We start from the raw sequence: 20878 nt of genomic DNA on the forward strand, positions 1-20878 counted from the left end.
TTTTAAAAATGTTCAAGATTATATTCCTTTTATTGTGACAGAGATGATATATAATCTGATGATACTCTCACCTTGACTCCTTCACTCTGGTGTTTTTCAAGTTTTAAGAATTTTGTCTTATGGACTTAAAATAGGGCATGCTATAAGAACAGTTTTTACTGCCTTCTCTCCTTCAATTTTCTTAGCAGGCAAACACTGATGGTGTCTGTCTTTAATGGTTCAGAGAAGCAGAGCCTAGGTTAAAGAAAATTTCCTTAATTTTTTGAAGAGTTCTGGTCTGGCTTCTATAACATTCCACAATTCATTTTTCATAGATTCATAGAGATTTCATCTTTCCTTCTTGAAATCTATTATTCCCAGATCATCCTCTCAAGAGGATTATTACTGTATTATTTATTAAATTGCCATGTGGATTGTTATAAGTAAGCCCCAATGTGTTTACAACGGGCTCCCCTTGACCATACGGTATCTTTATAAATGGCTAGATATGCATGAACAAAAATCTAGTGATGTGCCCAACCACCACCAGCGATCCTTTGAATGCAAAAAGCATACAGATGCTCAGGGTACGTCTCTGGGTGCTGGGTATTTCACCTTTCCAGTGCTTCCTGCCCTGGTGTAGGATTTGTTGGGTCAGGAAACAGAAAACCAGGAAGTCTGAGCCCACATCTCTACTTGCAGTGAACAGTTACCCTTTGTGTCTTGATGCTTCCCTTTTATTTATGTTATTATTTCCACAAGGGTCCAGGTTCTTGTTCACAGTTTCCTTGCAAGCCATAATCATCTCAGAAAGCTTTTGGAGTTCACATTCACCAAAAAAGCCTACAGAGAAAGACATCCTAAATAATAGTATCACATATATTGACAGGGCCAATTTAGGTTGAGAGAACTGTTGTTTTTATTGCTGAAGACTTATTTACTTTTGGTAAATTCTTTTAACAGAACTTAGATGAAGTTAGATGAAAAAGGAATTCTTTTTCTGGTCAAAATATTTTAAAAGACTCACAAAAGGAAACTGCACATACAACTAAGGTAAGTGTTTATATTCCTGGTAATTTCTGAAGATAACATTAGCACAGATTTACGGCAGAACAAAAAAATTGATCTAGACACAGAATGCAGACAAGTTGTAATAATTACTCATTAATTTTTTTTCCTGTACAAATTATATAACCCAAACAATGCTATGCAGAGGAATTGTTGATCTTAATGACCCTTACAGCTGGTTAACTCTCTTCATTCTGTTTATGGATTAAAATTATATACTTGTTTGTTTGAAACAGCAAATGGAAGAAAAAGCCTTATTCTGAGAACTTTCAGTGCAGCCCTAAATTTACATGCTGTGTTACCTAATACCTCCTAGAAATACTGACTTCTGAAACTGGTCGGTTCTTCCCAGAACTGACCCAAGGGTCAAATCCAGCCTTGCATCTGAAGACTGAATAAATGGGCTTTGCATTCCTGTGGTGTTGTTCTTAGGGACAACAAAACTGATTTTGTAGAGCCATTCCTGCAACAGCAAAAATGCAGGCTATTATAATAATGATCGCTCATTACGGTAGATTCCTATTTACAGGTTTAAATGGAACCCCTGTGTGGAGATAATTTTTCTAGTATAATTGTAAACCCTTGCAGACTCCTTTTACTTCCTCCTGCCCGTTTTGGTGGGTTCTGCTGGGCAGAGGAATCACGGCAGGGTTCAGCGCTCCTCGTCTGGGGGAAGAGGTTGGAGCCCCCATCTGCTGCAGCTGTCCCTGGGGCTCTGCTCTCGACTCTGGCTCTGAGTAACCGGGCCTGAGAAATTAAATGACTTTATCTCGCATTCCAATTCTCTGTATACAAAGCATGCAAGTATTCACTTTTGTGAAGCAGCTGGGAGTCCTGACAGCAGGTAACTAGGGACATCTGACAAGGTTATGGGAAAGCTGTAATAGAAATACCGTACAAGTTATGGAACACCCCCCACCCCCCCCCGACAGCTCACTGTGCCCCACGCTCAGGGCTGCAGAGTTCTGCCTGTCCTGTTTGTGGCTTACTCCCAAGCTGTGTGCCTGCCGGGGAATGGCAGGGATCCCTCCCCTGGAGAAAGGGTTACGCGCAGCAGCAGCCCTGGGTGAGTTTTGCTACCCTAGTCTGGAGCTGAGGTGGCCAGGGAAGGCCTGGTCATGCTGCTAGGGCAGGGGAGGGCCTGGGGCCCCGGGCGGGCGCCTCCTCTCCACCTGGGCTACTCACACTGGTGTTGCCTTCATGCAGCCCCAGTTTGGTGGGGTTTTGCCCCATTGCCTTTCCCGGAGGAGTTGCACTTGTTCTCTGAGGCAAACGGCGCCCTGGGTGGCCAGTGCTCTCCGAGGGTGCACTGTTGCAGCCACCAGCCCGCAGCCACCAGCCATCCCAGCGGCTGCAGGGGATAGCAGCCCCACTGTCGCCAGAGCTCGTCTTGCCCCGAGCCCAGCACCACACGGCCACTGGCGGGGAGCCAGGGCAGGAGCCGGCAGGGCCAAGGCTTCGGGTCTCCGGTCACAGCCGCAGCCACCAGCGTCAGCCCCCGCCACCCTGCTCCGGCCTTTGTAGCTGGGCTTTTGGATGTTTGCCAGAAAGGTAAACCAGTAATCTATTATTGATGAAGGGAACATTAATGTTGAAATTAAATAGTAGGATACGTGTAGATCTTCTAGCGTGCAGCAGTCTGTTGTCTATCCATGCACGCTATTACCCAGTTTTACAGGTTTTACTGGTATCCGCACTTCCGCAGGTTGCTTCTGTAGCAGGCGGGCTGCTCTCCTACGCGCGTTGCCATTTATGAAGTAAACGCAAAGGCGCCGGAGCGTAACTCATCTGAATCACGTTTGTCCACTTCTTCTGATGACGGTCTCCGACGGCGCCGGACGCCGCGCGCAGCCTGCGGGTGCCGGGGCGGGGGCGCGCGGGCGGCGCTGGCGGGACGCGGCGGCGCGTGGAGCCCCGCCCTCCGCAGCGACCTTTCCCCTCGCGCCGCTCCCCGCCAATGGGCGGCCTCGTCCCCGCCTGTTCCGCCGGCGTGGCCGCGTGCGAGGGGCCGCTCGCGCCTCTTCCTCTCAGGCGGGGGGCCGCGCAGCCCGGCTCCGGCAGCTGAGCTGAGGTGAGCCGGGCCGCGCCGAGCCCGCCCGCCCTCTCCTCGCCGCAGGCCTCGCGTCGTACCGCCGGGCCGGGCCGGGCTGGGGGGAGTGCGGTGGAGGAGCCGCCGGGGCCTGGGAGCCGCCGCGCGGGGCGGGGGCGGGGGTTTCTCCTCGGCCTTCCTGAGGCGGAGGCGGCGGCTCGGCCGGAGCGTGCCTCGCCGGGAGGGGACGGGGTTGGGGGTGCGCGGCGGAGCCGCGGCTGTCGCGGGGCCTTGAGTGTGCGCTGCTCTGTGCTTTCAGATGCCCCCGAAAAAGGGAGGCGACGGGGTTAAAGCGCACCCGATCATCGGAAGGTTTGGGACGTCCCTGAAGATCGGGATCGTCGGGCTGCCAAACGTTGGGTAGGTGGTCAGGGGAGCGCGGGGCTGGGGGCGGCGGTGGGGCGAGGGGCAGGCCGGGGGCTCCCCGGTTTGCCTTTGCTGTGGGTAGAGTGAGCTGACACGGTTTCTGGGTGAAGATAGGTGCCTACACCTATCTGTATACGGGCAGAGAGACACGATTAGAATCGTTTTGCTCAGTGGCAAATCTTTAGCTTGAACTACCGATAGGTGGAACGATCTAAAACACTCGGGTAGCGTGAGGCTGGTGTGTACAAGTCTGGACAAGGTAATAGTAAAGAATTAAACAAAAGTCTTAGCGATTGCCGAGGTTTGTAATTTGCATTTCCTTACTTCCACTGTTGTGTGTGTGTAATACATGTTTTTATACAAATACATATGTGCATACAGATTCCTTTTATATTTTATTTTTTGGGGGAGGATGATATGCACAGGAAGCAGTTAATGGTACCGTGTCATTAGTAGCATTAGGAGTTCCGTTCTTGAAACTTCAGGGTTTGTAATGAAAAAAGTTATGTGAGTTACAGTTTGGGGAGTTAATGGAAGATGAATTGCTCTCTGTTACGCTTCTCATCGGTAGTAGTTATAGCTTCTCAAAGGAGCTATACTTAAAGCACTTAAAAAGGACAGTGAATTACCTGGAGAATAACCGTGTGAAACTATTGGTGTTAATTTGTGTATCGCATTTGCTAAAAGAAGTTCTCAGCATTCTCAAACTTTAAATACTTAACAAATGAGAGGAAAAGTTTGAGCATGTCTCAGAGCCATAAGTACTTTTTATTAAAATTTATTTTTCAGTGTGTAGGTAAATTGCACAGCAGAAAGGAAATTATTAGCAGTAACATTGTATAATGTGTCAGTGGGGAAAATGGCAGTTTCCTTATGATGTAACTTTCAAGGAAAACTGGCTGACTTTTGAGCATGTTGGCTGTATGCAGGGCAACTTTCAGATTTTTTTTTTCTAGTGGCTGAGAAGTTACCCAAAACAAACGGAAAAAAAACCCCAAACACCAAAACCTCCAGAATATTTATGGCAGAAGGTTCAAGGGTTAAGAACTTTCTCTCAGCAATAACTCATGAATTGCTCTTTTTTGGTTTAATAAATGCCAACTAACAAAATGATCTGCTACTTGGCAAGTGAAAATGTTCTTTCCCACCCTACCCCCCCCCCCCCCCCCCCCCCCCCCCGCCCTGATACCACTTGCAGGTTTTTTTCTATTGCTATTTAACAAGGATGAAAAATCTTTGGTAGGGTAGAACTGTATCTTTATATGACAAAAGATTACTTGTAATTGATTAATCAATGTGGTTTGCTTTCTGTGCCCCTCTTTCTCTTTTGATTGTTGACTTTTATTGCTTAGACACTGAAATTTTGTTAATGCAGAAATAGAGCTGAGGAAACAATACAGTTGTGGAAAGAGCTGGTGAGTCTTGGCAAAATTAGTTCACTCAGAATAAGTTTCGAGCATCCTTATTGGTTCCTCACTTTGGAAAGTGGTGGCCAGTAGAGCTGTGCTTTGCTTTTGGCTTAAAATTTCTTTGCTAGCTGACATGTGCAATATAGTCACTTAAGGAATTTTAAAGGACAGGGAAGAGAGGTGAACATTGGGTTTCAATGGGACACTCTGTATGTGTATTTGAAAAGTGTCTTGTACTAGAAGAATCAGGGCAATGGTCACTGTTACTGAAGTAAAGGTTAAGTTCAGTTTTGCTTTTGGGTTGGAATAAGATGTGTTTCTATCCAGCCCTTTTAAATGCTTCTAATTTGAACTTCTTTAAGAAAGTGTGTATTTTGTTTATAGGAAATCAACGTTTTTCAATGTACTAACAAAGAGTCAAGCAGCAGCAGAAAATTTTCCTTTCTGTACCATTGATCCAAATGAGAGTCGAGTACCTGTACCAGATGACAGATTTGACTTCCTATGCCAGTATCACAAACCTCCAAGGTAACTCAAATTCTTAATATTTTTCTTCAGTTAAGCAGCTGAAATAGTATGACTGAACCCAATGTTTTCATAGAAGTTCAATGTGCCACTATGTCTTTAAATTTTTACTGACATCTGTTTCAGCATGTGAAATTATATATGTACCTGGATTATACCTTTCTCCCTGCCCCCAGTATGACCTTTGTGCTACGAGAATGAGAAATCTGGGAGCTGCTTGCTAGTCATTGCTCAGCACTGTCTGATGCTTGGTGTTCCTGTCTTTTGAAGGTAGTGGCTCCCAGGTGACTTGGAGGATCTTCTGAAGAGATTTCGAAAACAGTAGTGGACATACCTAATGTGTCATGAGGCCGCTCATTTGTAAAATTTCCACCCTGTGTTTTGTATCGTCCAGAATATTGTATATGCTGTAGGTGGCCAAACAAATATCTGTCAACATAGTTGTATCCTCAGTCTTCTGACAGTAAGCTTTATGGGCATGCCGCCTTTTTTCTCCTGACTCTTTCCCTCCTTTTTATGGGCTCTGCTACTTGTTACCTGGTATATTCAGGGATATTCCTACAATATGTCTCTTCTACTTGTTCCCTTACTCTAGGAGTGTACTAATTTAATCATGTCAATGGCTGTTGCAGTTGACCATTTCCATAATCTGCTCTATGTTCAGTGTGGGAAATAGTTTTTTGCTTGAACAGGAAAACTAAAGGGGCTTTCAGAAAAGAGACACTTGTAACTTGTGAAACTCAGTTTGCAGTTACTTGCAGAGGTATCTTTAATGAAGTGAGTGTACATAAATCATAGGGCAAATCACCGTGCATGCCTGTGCTTTTGTTCAGTGCTTGGGTCTCAGTTTTAGAGCCAGATCACACTCACAATTAAAGATTTATTAGTCGTTGATCAAAAAATCCATTTGCTAACTTAATTTTCAGGTCCAAACACATTGCTTCTGCCTGTAATTCCTGTGCACTTTTTAAATACTGAAAAATGCGTTAATATGGAGTTGTTTGTTTAAGTGGATGGTTATAACGTTATCTTGTTTTTCCTGCTCAAGTGAGTATTAAGCATACTTGTTACTGTATGGATCATAAAACAAAACTCTGCTGAATTTGAGATAGAACTTTCTGGCCGTTGGCTGTGCAGGGATTAGGGAATGGTGTGGCTTTTAAGTTTTGTTGACAAATTTGTTCTAAATTGTAGTGTTATTGCTGCTTTTGCCACTTCAATAATCTCTTTTTCTTCTCACTTAGCTATGACTTGCTACTTCTAAATTAATAATTAGTAGTGACAAAGAGATTATTACCTCTCCCCTCATCCTGCCTTTGGCCATCTACCCTCACAAAGAGTGCTAAGATTGTAAATGCCTGGATGTGTGTTCTCTGACTTGCAAACTCTGTCTGTCTCTGGGAAAATAAAAAATGACCCTTAAATATTAATGAAAATAGTATATTTACTGAATACAGATTCAGTAAATATACTGAATAGGATAATAAGATAATCAGCTTTCATATGAATAGCCTCTTGAATTTTTAAGAGTATTTGTTACTTAAAATCAATGCCTGTGGGAATTAGTATGTAGTTATAGCTCCTGAGTTCACATATGCTGCTTATATGATTTTAATATTTCAGTATAACAGTAATAAAGCAGTGGTAAATCAGTAGCACAGTCGACTGAGGTAACTCTTCTTGGGCCATTTGCGCTTGTCGGCCTGAGACTAACTCAGGAAAGGAAGGCTATGCTCATGAAGATCTACAACTGAATTGTAATTTCAATTCCTTGATTTCTCTTGTATAGTCTTGATTTTGTTCTTCATCTTTATGTAATATGTTCTGTGTGTTATTTTTCTACTTGTTTGGATTGGTAGATGTAGTCAATCTATGCATGCAGCATGTTTTATAAACAGTGAGTTCTCTTTAAATTAGACTTTTGTCTAGCCTCAAGATCTCAAAATCTTCAATCTAAAGCATTCAGGTTTTTATTTCCCATATATTACACTTGGTCATCACATATCTGCAGTCATTATTGGGAGGGGGGGGGGCAGGGGAAAAGGGGACTTTGTCTTAACTAAAATAGTCTGTGGCAGGCCAAAGTGATCTTGCCTTGATGCCTGCTGTGGGTGGGAAAAGAGTGGGGCTGCTGGGCTGGCAGTTGCTATCTGTCACACTTGGCTGAGATAGTTGCTGCTGCTATGGAGAGGTGGACTTTATTGCTGAAGAATATTGCTAGTGTGAGTTTGCGGCCATTCTGCCGTTGGAGGAAGAGTTAGGCTGTTAAGGTACCATTTGTTGCTTGAAGACCCATTCCTGTCTCCAAAAGAAGAAAGCACCAGCTTGAATGGGACTTGCTAGCCTATGCTGAAAGCTGACTGGTGTTAGTTAATTGGAAATGTAAACGTTTGTAAATGCAATCACATAGACAACAATTTAGAGACTTATTACATAAAGGCAAATCTGTACTTAATAGATTAAGGTACGCTGCCGTAACATAAAAACTGTGCTTTTTTCTTTCTGCAGATGTATATGACTGTTTACAATAAATTCAGTGATCAGAAGGTGGGCTCCAGGAACTTCCAGTAAAAACTGCTATGTTGCTGCCAAATGAATTAGATGAACAAATTTCCTTGAGCTTTAATGTTACCTATTGCTCTCTTTCTGGTGTGAATGAAATGATGGATATTAAAAAGAGACCTTAATACCTTAAAATAACAAGCATTCAGATTTATTTTTAAGGTATTAATTTATGTTCTGTTACTAACTTATGTGTTTAAACTACTTATTTTAAATCATATATAATGTTCAGTGAAAGCTCGTATTTGTTACATTGTACCAACATATGTAGCTTTTTCAGAAAGGAAAGCCTGTTGTCTTTTTATTTTGTTGTCTTCCTACCCCTGTTCCCCCAACACCAGTACTTTCAGGCAAGGTTTGGCAGACTAGTGATTTAGTTAGTTCCAGTTTAGTAATTGGAAAGAGTATTTTCTTTGGACTGATTCACTTCAGCAGGAACTAGAGCAGAAAGATACTTATTTTTTTTTTGTCTTCCCTGATCTATGAATCTTAAGAAGGTAGCAGAAGATGAGATCTGCTTATTCTAAAATGAAAAAGAGATGTTCTTCATCTCAGCAGGTAGCTCCTGCCTTGAAAGTTGGAACTTGCAAGCCAGAAACAGTTGATCTGTTCACTGCAGTTAATATTTTAATGGAACATTTTGTGTTTGGAAGTGATGGGTTTCTTACACAAGAATTGTGTGTGCAGCACATCTGAATAAATGTTAGTAGCTTAATAAAAGCTTTAGTAAAGGTCTTCTCATGCATTTTTTGTTCTAAATTTCATTAAGATGCTGCTTAATCACCTTAAGCCTAGAAATATTTTTTAGTGTATGTTACTGATGTCATTTGGACAAGTGATTTGGGGCATAACTCACAAATATCTGGAAAGCATCTGAGTATATATACCTACCAGACTTAGCTTGTATGGTCCTACCTACTACCACAGGTGTAGTGTACTGTGCCTGACCAGGAGATGTGTCTCAGTGGTGGTATTTGATTCAAGCCTCAAAATGATTTTGAGTGAGGGGGTGGAGGAAACTGCTATTTTCTCTTTTGTGCCCCAGATAATCTCCTCACTGCCATTGTTTGCATTCTTTCTTCTTTACTTTAAACGAAAGTAAAAAAAAAATTCAGGCAGAAGCAATGTAAGCCTAAGCTGTGTTTTAACTGTAAATAGTTAAAACTGAAGGACTGTATTGGCTGATAGTAATCAACTTGTGTGAAAACATTAATTAAAAAAGTGATTTTGAAGTCTTATGTTTCTGTTTCCTCCTCTGGCTAAAATCAAATGAGATTACAGGCAGGATTGAGTAAAATGTAAGTAGTTTAGTTGATCCTTTCTCAAGTTATCAGTATTCATTTAATTCCTTGTTTGTTTGCACCTGTAAGTGATTGTGTTGCCTTGCACACATGTTCACAAAACACAATGGTTATTGCAACCACAAATATTTCTATTTAACTTACACCGTTTTATCTATCTTGGGTGGCCTTTTCAGACTTAAATTTTAAAGCAGTCCAGTTATTCCACAGGAGGATATGTCAAGTAACGTAACAGTCTTCAGCTCTAGCACTGTCCAATATGAAACAAAAATTATCTTGAACTTACTGTAGGATGGCATACTCAGATACTTTATAAAGTTATGCAATGAAAATTAGGTAATCATTTGGTGGAAAGTACTATTTAGAAAACAGGTCAGCACTGAGACTTTTTGAATGACATCACGTGGGACTTACTCTAGGTTTAAAAAGAGCATTTAGGTAAATGAAAACCACCTGTATTCACTGTATAATTCCACAGTGAAACACAAATAATTTAGCTGGATGTAACTCTGGCATACCAGCATCTGTAAGAGAGTCCATTTTTTTTACAGAAAACAACTCAATTGGTATGTCCTGTTGTTAGTGTGCTCTGTCTTTGGTGTTACTGAGTTTGCTGGCTCTGCAGTTAGTTCTGAGCCTGTGTAAATCAGATTGGCTGTGATGCTTGTTCTAGCATTGCACATGAGTGATTTCCCAGCAGTGAATGAAAGAGCTTAAGTAGTGGTGACTTGAGCCATCTTTTCTGCCAGGTGGGAGAAGGCAAAATTTAATTAGTTGTATTTTGTTGGTGTAGTAACTGAATAGTTTGAGGTAGCTGAATAGTTTGAGAATGCAGGCATTTGATGTGAGGCACCAAGTATGTTTCAGTCCACACTGAATATTTGACCTTTTTCTAATTCACGTTGTTAGCAGATTTTTCAGTTATGGTTCCATGTGCTGTTAGGTTCAAGTCTTGTTCGTCAGCACCATGGATAAAATGCTGTTAGTGAAATTGGTCTTGCCTAGAAATGGCCAGGGTTCATCTGCAGTACTTAGTTCTTCAGAAAGAGATTCCTTTAATTACCTTTTGACGTATTTTGCTTACACTGGTCAAAACTGCTTGCAAGATTGTACTCCCTATTACAGCTTTTGCAGTCAATCTCCTGGAAGAGGGAAGGTCTGTGAACTGTTCTGTTTGGTAATGAGCCAAAAATAGCTGTGAGGACAGACTGAGTGGAACGGCTTTCTAAGAGGTTGTAAAAATATACACGTTCTGCTATTGCTGCTTCTACTTCAGCTCATTTGTGAACTCTTTAACAGATGAGTCCTGTTTAAGTCCTGTGAATTTTCAGGAAGGAAGAAGAGTTTCCCATTTCTAACAGATTTCAAATAACAGCTTTTAAAGACAGAAGAGCCTGTGCTGGAACCAGATGAGTAGCACTTTTGGCTTTACCAGAGAGAAAAGGAGAACTGGACATTTTACCATAATACTGAAGAATCTGGCCTTTTTGGTATGTGGGACCTAGGATCCAGGTAGAATTTAAGTTGGGAGAAATTTCTTGAATTATTCAGGAAATGAATAAAAAGCAAGCATGTTATGAAAATTATCAGCCAGGCTTACTGGAAAATTGCTGCGTTTTTGAATTTAGTTGAAGCTGTCATGATTTTCCAGGGTCTCCTCGTGGTTGTGAGATTTCAGTAAACTGTAGTAAATGCTGCAGAGAAGTTATTGGGGTATTTTCTTTGGAGAGGAGAGGTTGTGGAAACCTGGAACAATAAAATCTCAGGGAGAGAAACAGCATTCTGGTTATGATTATTTGGTCTCAATCATAAGTCAAAGCTTCAGGTGTATACTACCTGCAAGTTTTCTCAACTAAACAAATACTTGTGGAAACTTGAGAAATGAATGTATATCTCTTCCCCTCAAATTTTTTTGGGAAAAAAATATGCACATCAAATTGCAGATACCACGTATATGGGCATTTTAAAAGAAAAAATGGTAACTGGTTGCATTGTACTGTTCAGTACTGCTGTCCTGAACAAACAGGTCAGGTAAAGAAACTCCTTTTGCCTGTTTAAATAACTGTTTTGGACAGAAGTTTGAAACAAAGTTGGTGAGAAGTAGGCCTCCTCCCCTGCAAAATGCATAACCTGATGGATATATAAATCTCTCATTCCCTGAGTAAATGCCCTAACCACAAAACTGTACTTTCTTTGGCCCAGTAAGTCTTGTGCTCTTTGTTGCACAGCAGCTCATACAGCGAAGGCAGTATGCTAACACAAAACTGCTGTTGCTGTATTTCTAAGTGAAATAAAAAAAATCCTTGCTCAAGGATTATACCTGTGTGTAAAATATAGAAATACTTCTGGATTTGGTAATCTGTTTCATATTATAAATTCCTGTGGCATGCTGTATGGTATGTTGGTGTTGCACTGATTTGTACAAATGATCAGTTGATGCCACCTGTTCCTGATGATCATTTGAGGCTCAGTGACATTATGCTAATGCCGACTAACGAATCTTAAGAAATGGAAATTAATCTGTTTAGAGTAGGAGAAAAAAAAACAACAATCCACTTAAGTCTTCTACATTTCAAAGAACTAAAACACACTCGAGATATATGGTACTTTTCCCCCAGTCTTTGCAGTGTTTTCTGCTTATTTAGTTTCATAACGTTTACTCTGTCCTTCAGAGCATAGGCATGTGTGACTAGTTTGTGCCTTCTGCTTTTCTCTGTATTCAGCTTGCTATGATGAGGTACAGATTTATGCTTAGGAAAGGGGTTGCCAAGAACGGGGATGGTATTATTTTGCTTGGAACGTTAGCTTTGTGGTACCCACGGTGAAGGAGAGAAAACATCCTGGAAACCCAGATACTCATCTTCAAAGGTCTCTTGCTGCATTAGTCAATTGTGAAAGAAATGTGCTGGGGTTTTCTTTCCATTGTCTAGCAAATGAGATTGATTCAGTTGATAGAGTGGTCCATCTGCATATGAAGGCACCTGTCTTGGTTTAATGTAGCATCTTTATAGTGAAAGTGTGAATTCTTCTGATGGCTGGCCAGGAAGTTAATCCTACCAGAGTGGTGAGAGGGGAGCATAGGAGGAGAACATTTCTAACACCACCTTTGTTTTTCTTAAAACACGTTTAAAATGATAATAGAGAAGTGCTTTAACAAGTGGCATTTTTCTACCTTTCTGTTGACTTGGTTATGTGTCAAAAAGCAAGGAATTAGAACAATTCTGATGGGAGATTGCTGCTGTTTCTTCTGAGGTACCTAATAGCTCTGCAATTCTGTCAGACAAAAGGAGTTACTGGGTTAATGTGTTAATAGACTTAGTGGTGTCTGTCTTCAGGTGTGCGTTACTCCTGGAAGTGTGTTAAACTTGAGGACTTCCTATTTCCCTTTGAGTTTGTGTACTGGTAGGTAAAAAAAGAAAGTTTGCAAAGAAAACTAGTGGGACAAAAATGTGACAATTTCAAGGTTTGCTTGCTTCAGAGTGTACTTACATTCTTGTTCTTTCTACTGCATTCAACAGCATTGACTTGCAGTACACATCTGTCTTCCCAAGGATGGGCCGTTCTTCTCATGGGCCTAGTGAAGTTTAAAGCTAAAAGTCAATGTAATACGTACCTGAATTTAAGTAACTCATGCTATGTAGTAAATATTTTCTTACGTTTTTTTTTTTTTTTTTTTAAATTTACCCTTTTGGGTATTCGGTTCTATTCATGCTTGTTTCTAAGTGCATTACTAAGGTATTAATGACATGAAACATATCAAAATTTTAATTTATTACACCTGACAGGTTTAGTGATACTTTGGACTTCACCTTGGTGAAGAAAAAGATTTTGTCTAGGTCTTGTATTGTGAAGTTAGTTTTCGTGAAATAAATAATTTTTCTTGGGAAGTGTTAGAAGAAAGTTGAAAAGAAAACCAGGATAAGATTGTTTGCTTTTAGGTCATCACACTTCCAGAAATACTGATGTTGCATGCTAAGACAGACTTTAATGGCTCATCTCTTCCCAAATTAGAGAGCTCATTTCAAGGGAGGCAGTGCATCAGCTAATACTAAACTGTGTTGTATTACAGTCAAATGGAAACGGGATAGCACAAAAACCCCCCAAAAGTTGTAAACTTGTTTTGCTGTACTTGAGCCTATTGCTCTGAGAAGAGACAGTGATCCATAGATTTCCGTAACTACAGATTTTTTTGTCTGGGCCATAGCTGCCATGCCAGGCATCAGGGTAAGGACAGAAGGGTGGTTTCCTGATGGTAGTGGAGTTTTCTCGTGTTACAGATTTGATGGCAGTCATGCTGTCAAATATTTCAATATTTGAAAAAACAATTTTATTTATCAGCAACATGTCACACCTAATAAAAAAAAAAAGCAGCTTAGTTTGGGCTGTGAACAATAAAGACTTCAGAAGTGTAATGCTGTGCAGAGAAGGTTTCTGTATAGAGTTGGCTAGGAGGTCACTGGCTAGGTCATCCCTAGCACTCATTCACACCTATGTGGGTGCCTCCATCTGTGAGCAGCACTGCAGTGGTAGGTCTTTGGAAAAGACATCTTACGGTAGACCACAGAATTTGTATCTTTTAGATTTGAATCTCATGTTGAAGAGCACTCACCATAAAAGAAAGCTTTGCACTGCTTTACAAATTTGCACTGTATGCTCATGCAGATTTCATAGCATAAGTCATACACTTCTCATCATTGTTATTAAAGCTATAGATTTGGTTGTTTTCTATTATACTCACTGTCAGTAGAACAGTGAACTGTTGTGTTAATCTTGGTGTAATGCTAATGAATTATAATGGTGATAATTTGAAGTGTTTAATGGAAATCAAGTAGTGTTCCACTTATTTATGTTGAAACCATCAAACTGGAGATCTTCATGGGTATGGTGTGTGGCTTCTGGTCTGCAAGTGAGGAATTTGCAGCATTTTATCCTGGTTCTGTCTGCCACTGTTTATGATGGTGGTGTCATTTGCATAGACCATGTGAAAGTGCTTTTAGTCAACACCTTACCACAAAGTTTTAGTTTTGGGGTTGATTTTTTCCCTGACTCAGCTGAATTTTGAGAAGTAATTTGGTTTAGAATATACCTGAAAATATTAATGCCCATTAAGTTATTTGCTTATTTTAAAACAATTTGAGAATCTGCAGAGGATAAAAGGCTTGCAGTGTATAAATTGCCTTATGCATTTCCTGTAGCTCTAAAAGCCTTTTTTCCATTCTTTGTAAGCTAATTTGAACTTCATGACTGTTCTGTTGTTGCTACATAAAATGTTCTGTGGACATGTCTGCTAACCTGTTGCTGTTAACTGTGGTGGAAAATACCACAGCTGTTTATATTATAATGCCAGCCTCATCTTCACTTGTTTTCTTATTGCTTTGAAATTGTTTGCATAACCCTGATCGCTGCTAGTTTTAATGACTGCTGTATTAAAAAAATGCCCTTCTAAGAAAGTTGCTTAACTTACTGAACTAAATGGTAACCTTGGAGGTGGGAGATAGCAGAGTATAATGGCCATTTATGTGTCTTATCCTTTTGGTACTATGAAGACTGCTCATTACAGGTGACTGACTTCATGCCTCAGTGTTCCAGGCCCAATTGATTTTTCATATAGTTGTCAGTATGATTCCACACATAAAAAAATAGTTTACTCCATTTTATGTGAATAATGACAGAGAAATTAAAGAATTCTTGTTCTTTTGCATGGGAGGGGAGAATCTTGTCTCTTACACGTTGCTTGTTAAGTAAGTAAGAAAGCTACTGTCATGTGTGACTTTTTTCTAGAAAAAGGAAATGTTGGATTTTCATGTTCTGAACTTATTTCTGTGACAAAAGGTTTGGTTAATAGGCTTCAGTAATTAAACTTTTAACTTTTATATTTCAGCAAAATTCCAGCTTTTCTGAATGTGGTGGATATTGCTGGCCTTGTGAAAGGAGCCCACACTGGCCAAGGCTTAGGAAATTCCTTCTTGTCTCATATTAACGCCTGTGATGGGATCTTTCATCTGATGCGTATGTAAATTTATTTATCTGTTCTCTCTATAGCTTAAGGACAGCATTCTGTACTCTTAAGAGCTGTGGAACAAATATCTATTACAATTTTAAACTTCTACTGTTCAGTTCAAAGTCATCAGGTTTTGGGGTTTTGCAGCTAAGAAAATCCCTGTCCTCTGGTTTATAATGAGTACGTATTCATTGGTGTTGCGCTGAAGACTTAAAAAGGAGCTGGGTTTTTGGAAGTTTGCAGTAATGGTTTGTTGTTTTCTTTTGCCAGCAGTGCATGGCAGTTGATTTCTTTAGTTTTGTAAAGGAGGAGGAATGGAATGTGATAATAAAAGGCTGAAATGAAAGTAGAAGATGAAAATGTGGAGTTAGTAGTAGACTCTGGGATTCTGTTCCTCACAGGACAAGCCTCACTTCTTTCCTTTTCCTGATTTTTGTTGTCACTTGTATTGAGCCTTGAACATATCCCCCCACCCTGCATCCCTGTGAATTCTGAACATGTCTCAGTTAAACAGAGGGCTTTGATTCTACTGTTTCATCACCTATTACTGCAATACAGAACTGGCCTTCAGAGTCCTATTAACAACACTTACAAACACTTAGAAGCTTGTTGAAAGTGTGTGTTGGCTTGCAGTACATTTTGAGTGTTGAAAAAGGCTTCTGGTCTGAAAAGGTTGAGCTTAATAGTGTTTATGCAGATTTAAGGGAACTGGATGCCTTTGTTGGTGTCTTTTGGTTGGTCATTATTATACAGTGAGTGATGAAACAATAGAACAAAATAAAAGAAATGTATTTTATGTGGTCATCATTGGATCAGCAAAATCCTTTTTGTGGATAAGGTGTTTCTAAAACAAAACCCAAAGGCATGGAGTAGTACTATCTTACAGTACTGATTTAGATGCTTAGAACCCTTGTTGCCATTAGCTTGTTTTTTGAAGTATACTTATACAGAGCAGTGAACTGATGTGCCTCTACAGTCTGCATGCTTAGCAAGTTTGTTACCTCAGTCAAATGCAACTTATTATGCATCAAGAATGCCTAGATGCTGATATGGTGCAGAGTGCTGGTATTATGTTTTCAATCGAGAGAGAGAGACTTTGTGGGGAAAGGTATTATGTTCTTAGGCTTATGTGTTGAAAAACAGGACATGCTTTTGGGAGCATTGGCCTTTTTTAAATGTTTTCTAGTACCAGGAAGCCATCTATAACTGTGCATGTGTTGAGCTTTGCTGCTTCTCTGGCCTTATTTGTGTTTTGTATCTAGTATTCTATCCACTATTTTCTGTTAAAGTCACTTGATGCATACTTTCAGTAGAATAGAAAACTGTGGGCTGTTGTTAGTAGTATTTAAAACTAAGACATTTTGAAAAGGTGAGGCCAGATCCTTCCTGGGTATAGTGAAGCAAGTCTTTTAAAGTTGTGCATCGTCTTAGGAACTAGTTCAATATGTGAAGGCAGTACTAATATATATATACTAATATACTAGTATATTTTAAATATTTGTAGCTACCCAAGAACCATTGCTACAGTATCCCTAGAAAAAAGCGGGGATCAGTTTTCCCAAATCCATTGGTATCCTGTGATTATAATAACTGTATTGCCTGGAGTGAATTGAGAGCATATGATAAACTTTTTATTGGTCTGTTTTGATACTTGTATCATAAATGCTTGTGAAGGAACAGATTGATATAATAGTCAGTTAAGAAGATGCTTTTTAATCTGTATGTTTAATAATCCTAAGCATTTGTTTGAGGTGGCTGTTAACCATGTTAACACCATGTGTATTTTTCTTTGGGGACTGATAGAGAAATGAGGCTATTATTGTGGGTGTGTAAACTATTTGGATACTTACTTTGTATTAACATCTATTTCTTCTGTTCTGGTCTTGCATTTACTTGTTATATGTTTCGGTTTCTTTCGAGGCTTCTGAAATGTAATGATTGTGAAATGGTTGTTGCTGTTTTTCTCTGGGAGCAAAATTATAATGGAATCACTTAAAAATAGGTTTTAAAAAGAAAAAAGTTATTAAGCCTGCCTCTTATGCTGCTTTTGCTAGATGTTTTATCTAGAACGCAAACTAGTGATGAACTGAGGTAGAAATTCTGTGTGTTGATTGCCCAATAAACACAAAGATCTTTAAAAATATTACTTAGGGATAATAATAAAAAGCTAATGAAAAATTTTGTGGTTGAGAGATGTAAAAGTACTCTTCCCCACCCCTCCCCATGAAGTGCATATTAGTTCTACTTTCCCCACGGTACTATAAAAATGAAGATCTGGCACTAAAAGCTAGTAATAGCCCTCTAGTAAATTTAAAAAAACAAACAAAAAAAAATCTGTTGGTTACTATAATATATATATATACAGCAGAAACTATAACTCACTGAAGTTTTCAAAATAACATTCCAACTTACATTATTAAAATGTATAAACCTTTTTGATATGCTGTGATGTCTGATATGCTGTAATGTCTTTACAACTACCCACCTGTCAAAATTATTTCCAATCTAAAAATCCCTTTTTCAGAGTCTGTGGCATACCTGGAGTTTGCACTATTTCTATCATATTATATAAACTACTGAAACTGTTTTTGTAAATCCTTAAACTTTCCAGATCCTGGGAGTATGAAGCTTCTTTGTTGCCCTTTATCAGGATTTAGTCCAAGTTCTTAATAGACTGTGTGTCTTTAGGAGCCAGTGCCCCGAGACAGTCTGTTGGTTTTCAGCCTGGCGGGTAGGCACTGAATCTCTGCAGCTGTGTAGAAGCTGACATAAAAGGAACCCAGACAGGTTGCTGCTATTAAAGGGGAATAGGCAGTGGGCTGGAAGGTGAGGCTTTGTATGCCAGCGAGCTGGAAAGGAGGTGTTGCTGAAGATGAAGAGAAGATGAGAATGATAAAATCTTCTTAAGAAGAGATGCACTAGGAAGTGATCCAGGGACCACGCTTTTTCAAAGCATGAAAAATTCAGTGTTTGTTTTGACTAAGATTTTGAGTTGCTCTGGAACAAATGTTCACCTTTGAGCACTGAAACTGTTGCTCCCTGTCTTTATCCTGTTGTAGTAATGCACTACTGCTGCCCATGTTAATGGCAATCATGTGAAGCGGAGCCCTTCAGAGAATTGGTCTTTTCTTATTCCTTGATGCCAGGCAGAAGGTCACTGTGCGGTTTGTGCTGTAGACTTCAAGGTCTGCGTGCCTGAGTATACTGAAGAAAGGCTTGTTAGGCTTTGGCTTAGCTTGGTTCTGTTGGTATTTTTGCAAAAAGTAGTTCGACATAACTCGCTCGAGTTGTGTTAAGGTAAGGATAGGCAAGGAAGTGGCTAGCTAGGAATGGGGAGCTTTTGTTGAGGACTGTGAGCCAAACTTTGGGAATCTCACTGAAGGTATTTTATAGTCCTAGGCTAAAGGTTTTGATCCTGTTTTCTTTATTCATTGAGAAAGTGTTGAACTGTGTCTTCATTAGGACAAAAGGTTTATTTGTGTGTGGTTTTTTTTAGCTGCCATAACAGAACTCACTGTTGTTACCTCTTTGTGTTATGAAGTGCTTTTTGAAGAAGGTTGTTGCCTGTTGGTTTATCCACCTGTTGTTGGTTGAATTTGGCTGGATGCCAGGTGTCCAGCAAGCTGCTCCATTATCCCTCAGCAGAATGGGGGGAGAAAAGAAGATTTTAAAAAACCTTATGGGTCAAGATAAAGACAGTTTAATGAAGCAATGGCAAAAGTTGTACACAGAGCAGTGAAGGAAAACAAAAGATGTTATTCTCTACTTGCCATCAGTAAGTGATGTTTGGCCATTTCCTGGGAAGCAGGGCTTCAGTACTTGTAGCAGTTGCTCCAGAAGACAAATGTCATAATAACAAATGTCCCTCCTTCCTCTTCCTTAGCTTTTATATCTCAGCAAATGTCATACGGTATGGAATAGCCCTTTGGTCAGTTTGGGTCAGCTGTCCTGGCTATGTCCCCTCCCAGGATCCTGCCCACCTCCAGCCTACTGGTGATGGTGATATGGGGGAAGGTTGGAGAGACAGCTTTGATGCTGTTGGAGCACTGCTCAGCAGGAGCCAAAACACTGGTGTGTTATCACCATCTTTCTAGCTACCAGTAGAAAGCACAGCACTGTGAGGGCTGCTATAGGGCTCGTAGACCCAGTACACCACCATAGGGCACATCGATGAGCTGCAGCTGTAGTACACTCGAAGTAATTACATTTCTGTTGGGACTGTGGAAGCTCTGTGTGGTGTTTACTTACACTGTTTCTTGCATGGCATAAAGCTGAAGAGGAATGAGATATATTTCTGCCTGGCTAATTCTCTACTTACCTTACTTTATTTAAAAAAGGGAAGTTCCCACCCCCACCTTGAAATGCTTATGGATTTTCAGCTTTCAAGTTTCCATATCCTAGATAAACTGTTACTTTCCTTGGGAGACGCAATGTTCATTAAACCAATGAAAAAACTGTTTTTATGTCCAAGGTGTATTTGAATATATGTAAAGAAACAGAAATATGTGGTAACAGCACATGGTAGGGTAATAGGACAAATAAAAAGAGATGTAAGGTTGTGTTGAGCACCACTGTATTTTTGTACATGTTTAGTAACAGTATGAAGTAGATTCTCTTGGCTCAGCAAACAAGGTGAATAAGTTTTCCTGTACAGAATAGAGCAATACATTCTTGGGTTTTGATACTGCCTATAGATTTTTTTCTGTTAAAGTGCACAAACTGAAAATGAATTACTGATACCTATAATAAACCATTTGATGTTAATACACTTTAAAAAAAAATTTGGCAGAGTGAGTGGGGAATTTAATTTTAAAACTATTTTCTACCCTGGATAGTGGCATCTACGCCATTAGTACCATAGTAACCTGACACATGCTTGTTCATCTTCTGAGTTTCACTGTTCAATTTGAAACATTTCTGACCTTTCTATTTTCCATGTTTCAGGTGTATTAGGGTTTTAACTAAGGCAGCAAAGTTTTCCTGGTGGCAGAAGGCAGGCTGTTTGAAGATTGCAATAGTGTTTCTTCTCATGTTGCAGGGCTTTAACTACCTTTCAACTTTTCAGTCACAAGCACTTGTTGAAAATTACTTTCTTTGTATGGTGGACTAAAAATGGCAACCTTGTTCCAAGTGTAAACTTACAGATTACTCCTAAATAATGCTTGGGTGAAGAAAATGCTAGATGTCAGTGTTTAGTCCCTGCTACAGCTCTGTTGTGTTCTTGAATGTACTGGATGTTAAAACAGCCAGAGCTCTTCATGTTTTTGAGTTTTTCCCACTGATATCCTGCAGTCCTAGTTTTCCAGAGAATATGTTGCACATTTTTCTATTATTTTTAGTTTCTTTAATGAAATCTAGTCTTTCTTTTCAGAGTTACAGAAATTGAAAGGAAATTTGTCTGTAAAAGTACTTTGCTATCAGATGCGCCTTTTTAATTGAAAAAACTTAGGGTTCGATGCCCAATGTTTGAAATAGGGCAGGCAACATTGGCTTTTGTGGAAGACCTTGAGGGCTCACCTGCATGCCATCACCTGGTCTTCCAGTCCTGCAGAGGAATGGGTGAGCCACCTGCGGTGAC

The 20878-nt window shown here is 40.1% G+C and overlaps 1 protein-coding gene across 2 annotated transcripts in view; it reads left to right on the forward strand.

The window, feature by feature from the left end:
- Positions 1–2980: 2980 nt before the first annotated feature.
- OLA1 (Obg like ATPase 1) overlaps positions 2981–20878 on the forward strand; it is a 103739-nt gene continuing 85841 nt past the window's right edge. Inside the window, exons 1-4 of one of the 2 annotated variants that reach the window (XM_055812067.1) lie at positions 2981–3118; positions 3396–3496; positions 5296–5439; positions 15181–15308. In XM_055812067.1, coding sequence (XP_055668042.1) covers positions 3396–3496; positions 5296–5439; positions 15181–15308 — 373 coding nt within the window. In that variant the 5' untranslated portion in view covers positions 2981–3118. Of the gene's footprint in view, positions 3119–3395; positions 3497–5295; positions 5440–15180; positions 15309–20878 lie in introns of those variants that run through there. The other variant, XM_055812068.1, reaches the window with a different exon arrangement.

The sequence above is a fragment of the Falco peregrinus genome, chromosome 8, assembly GCF_023634155.1.
Source record: "Falco peregrinus isolate bFalPer1 chromosome 8, bFalPer1.pri, whole genome shotgun sequence".
NCBI classification, from domain to species: Eukaryota; Metazoa; Chordata; class Aves; order Falconiformes; family Falconidae; genus Falco; species Falco peregrinus.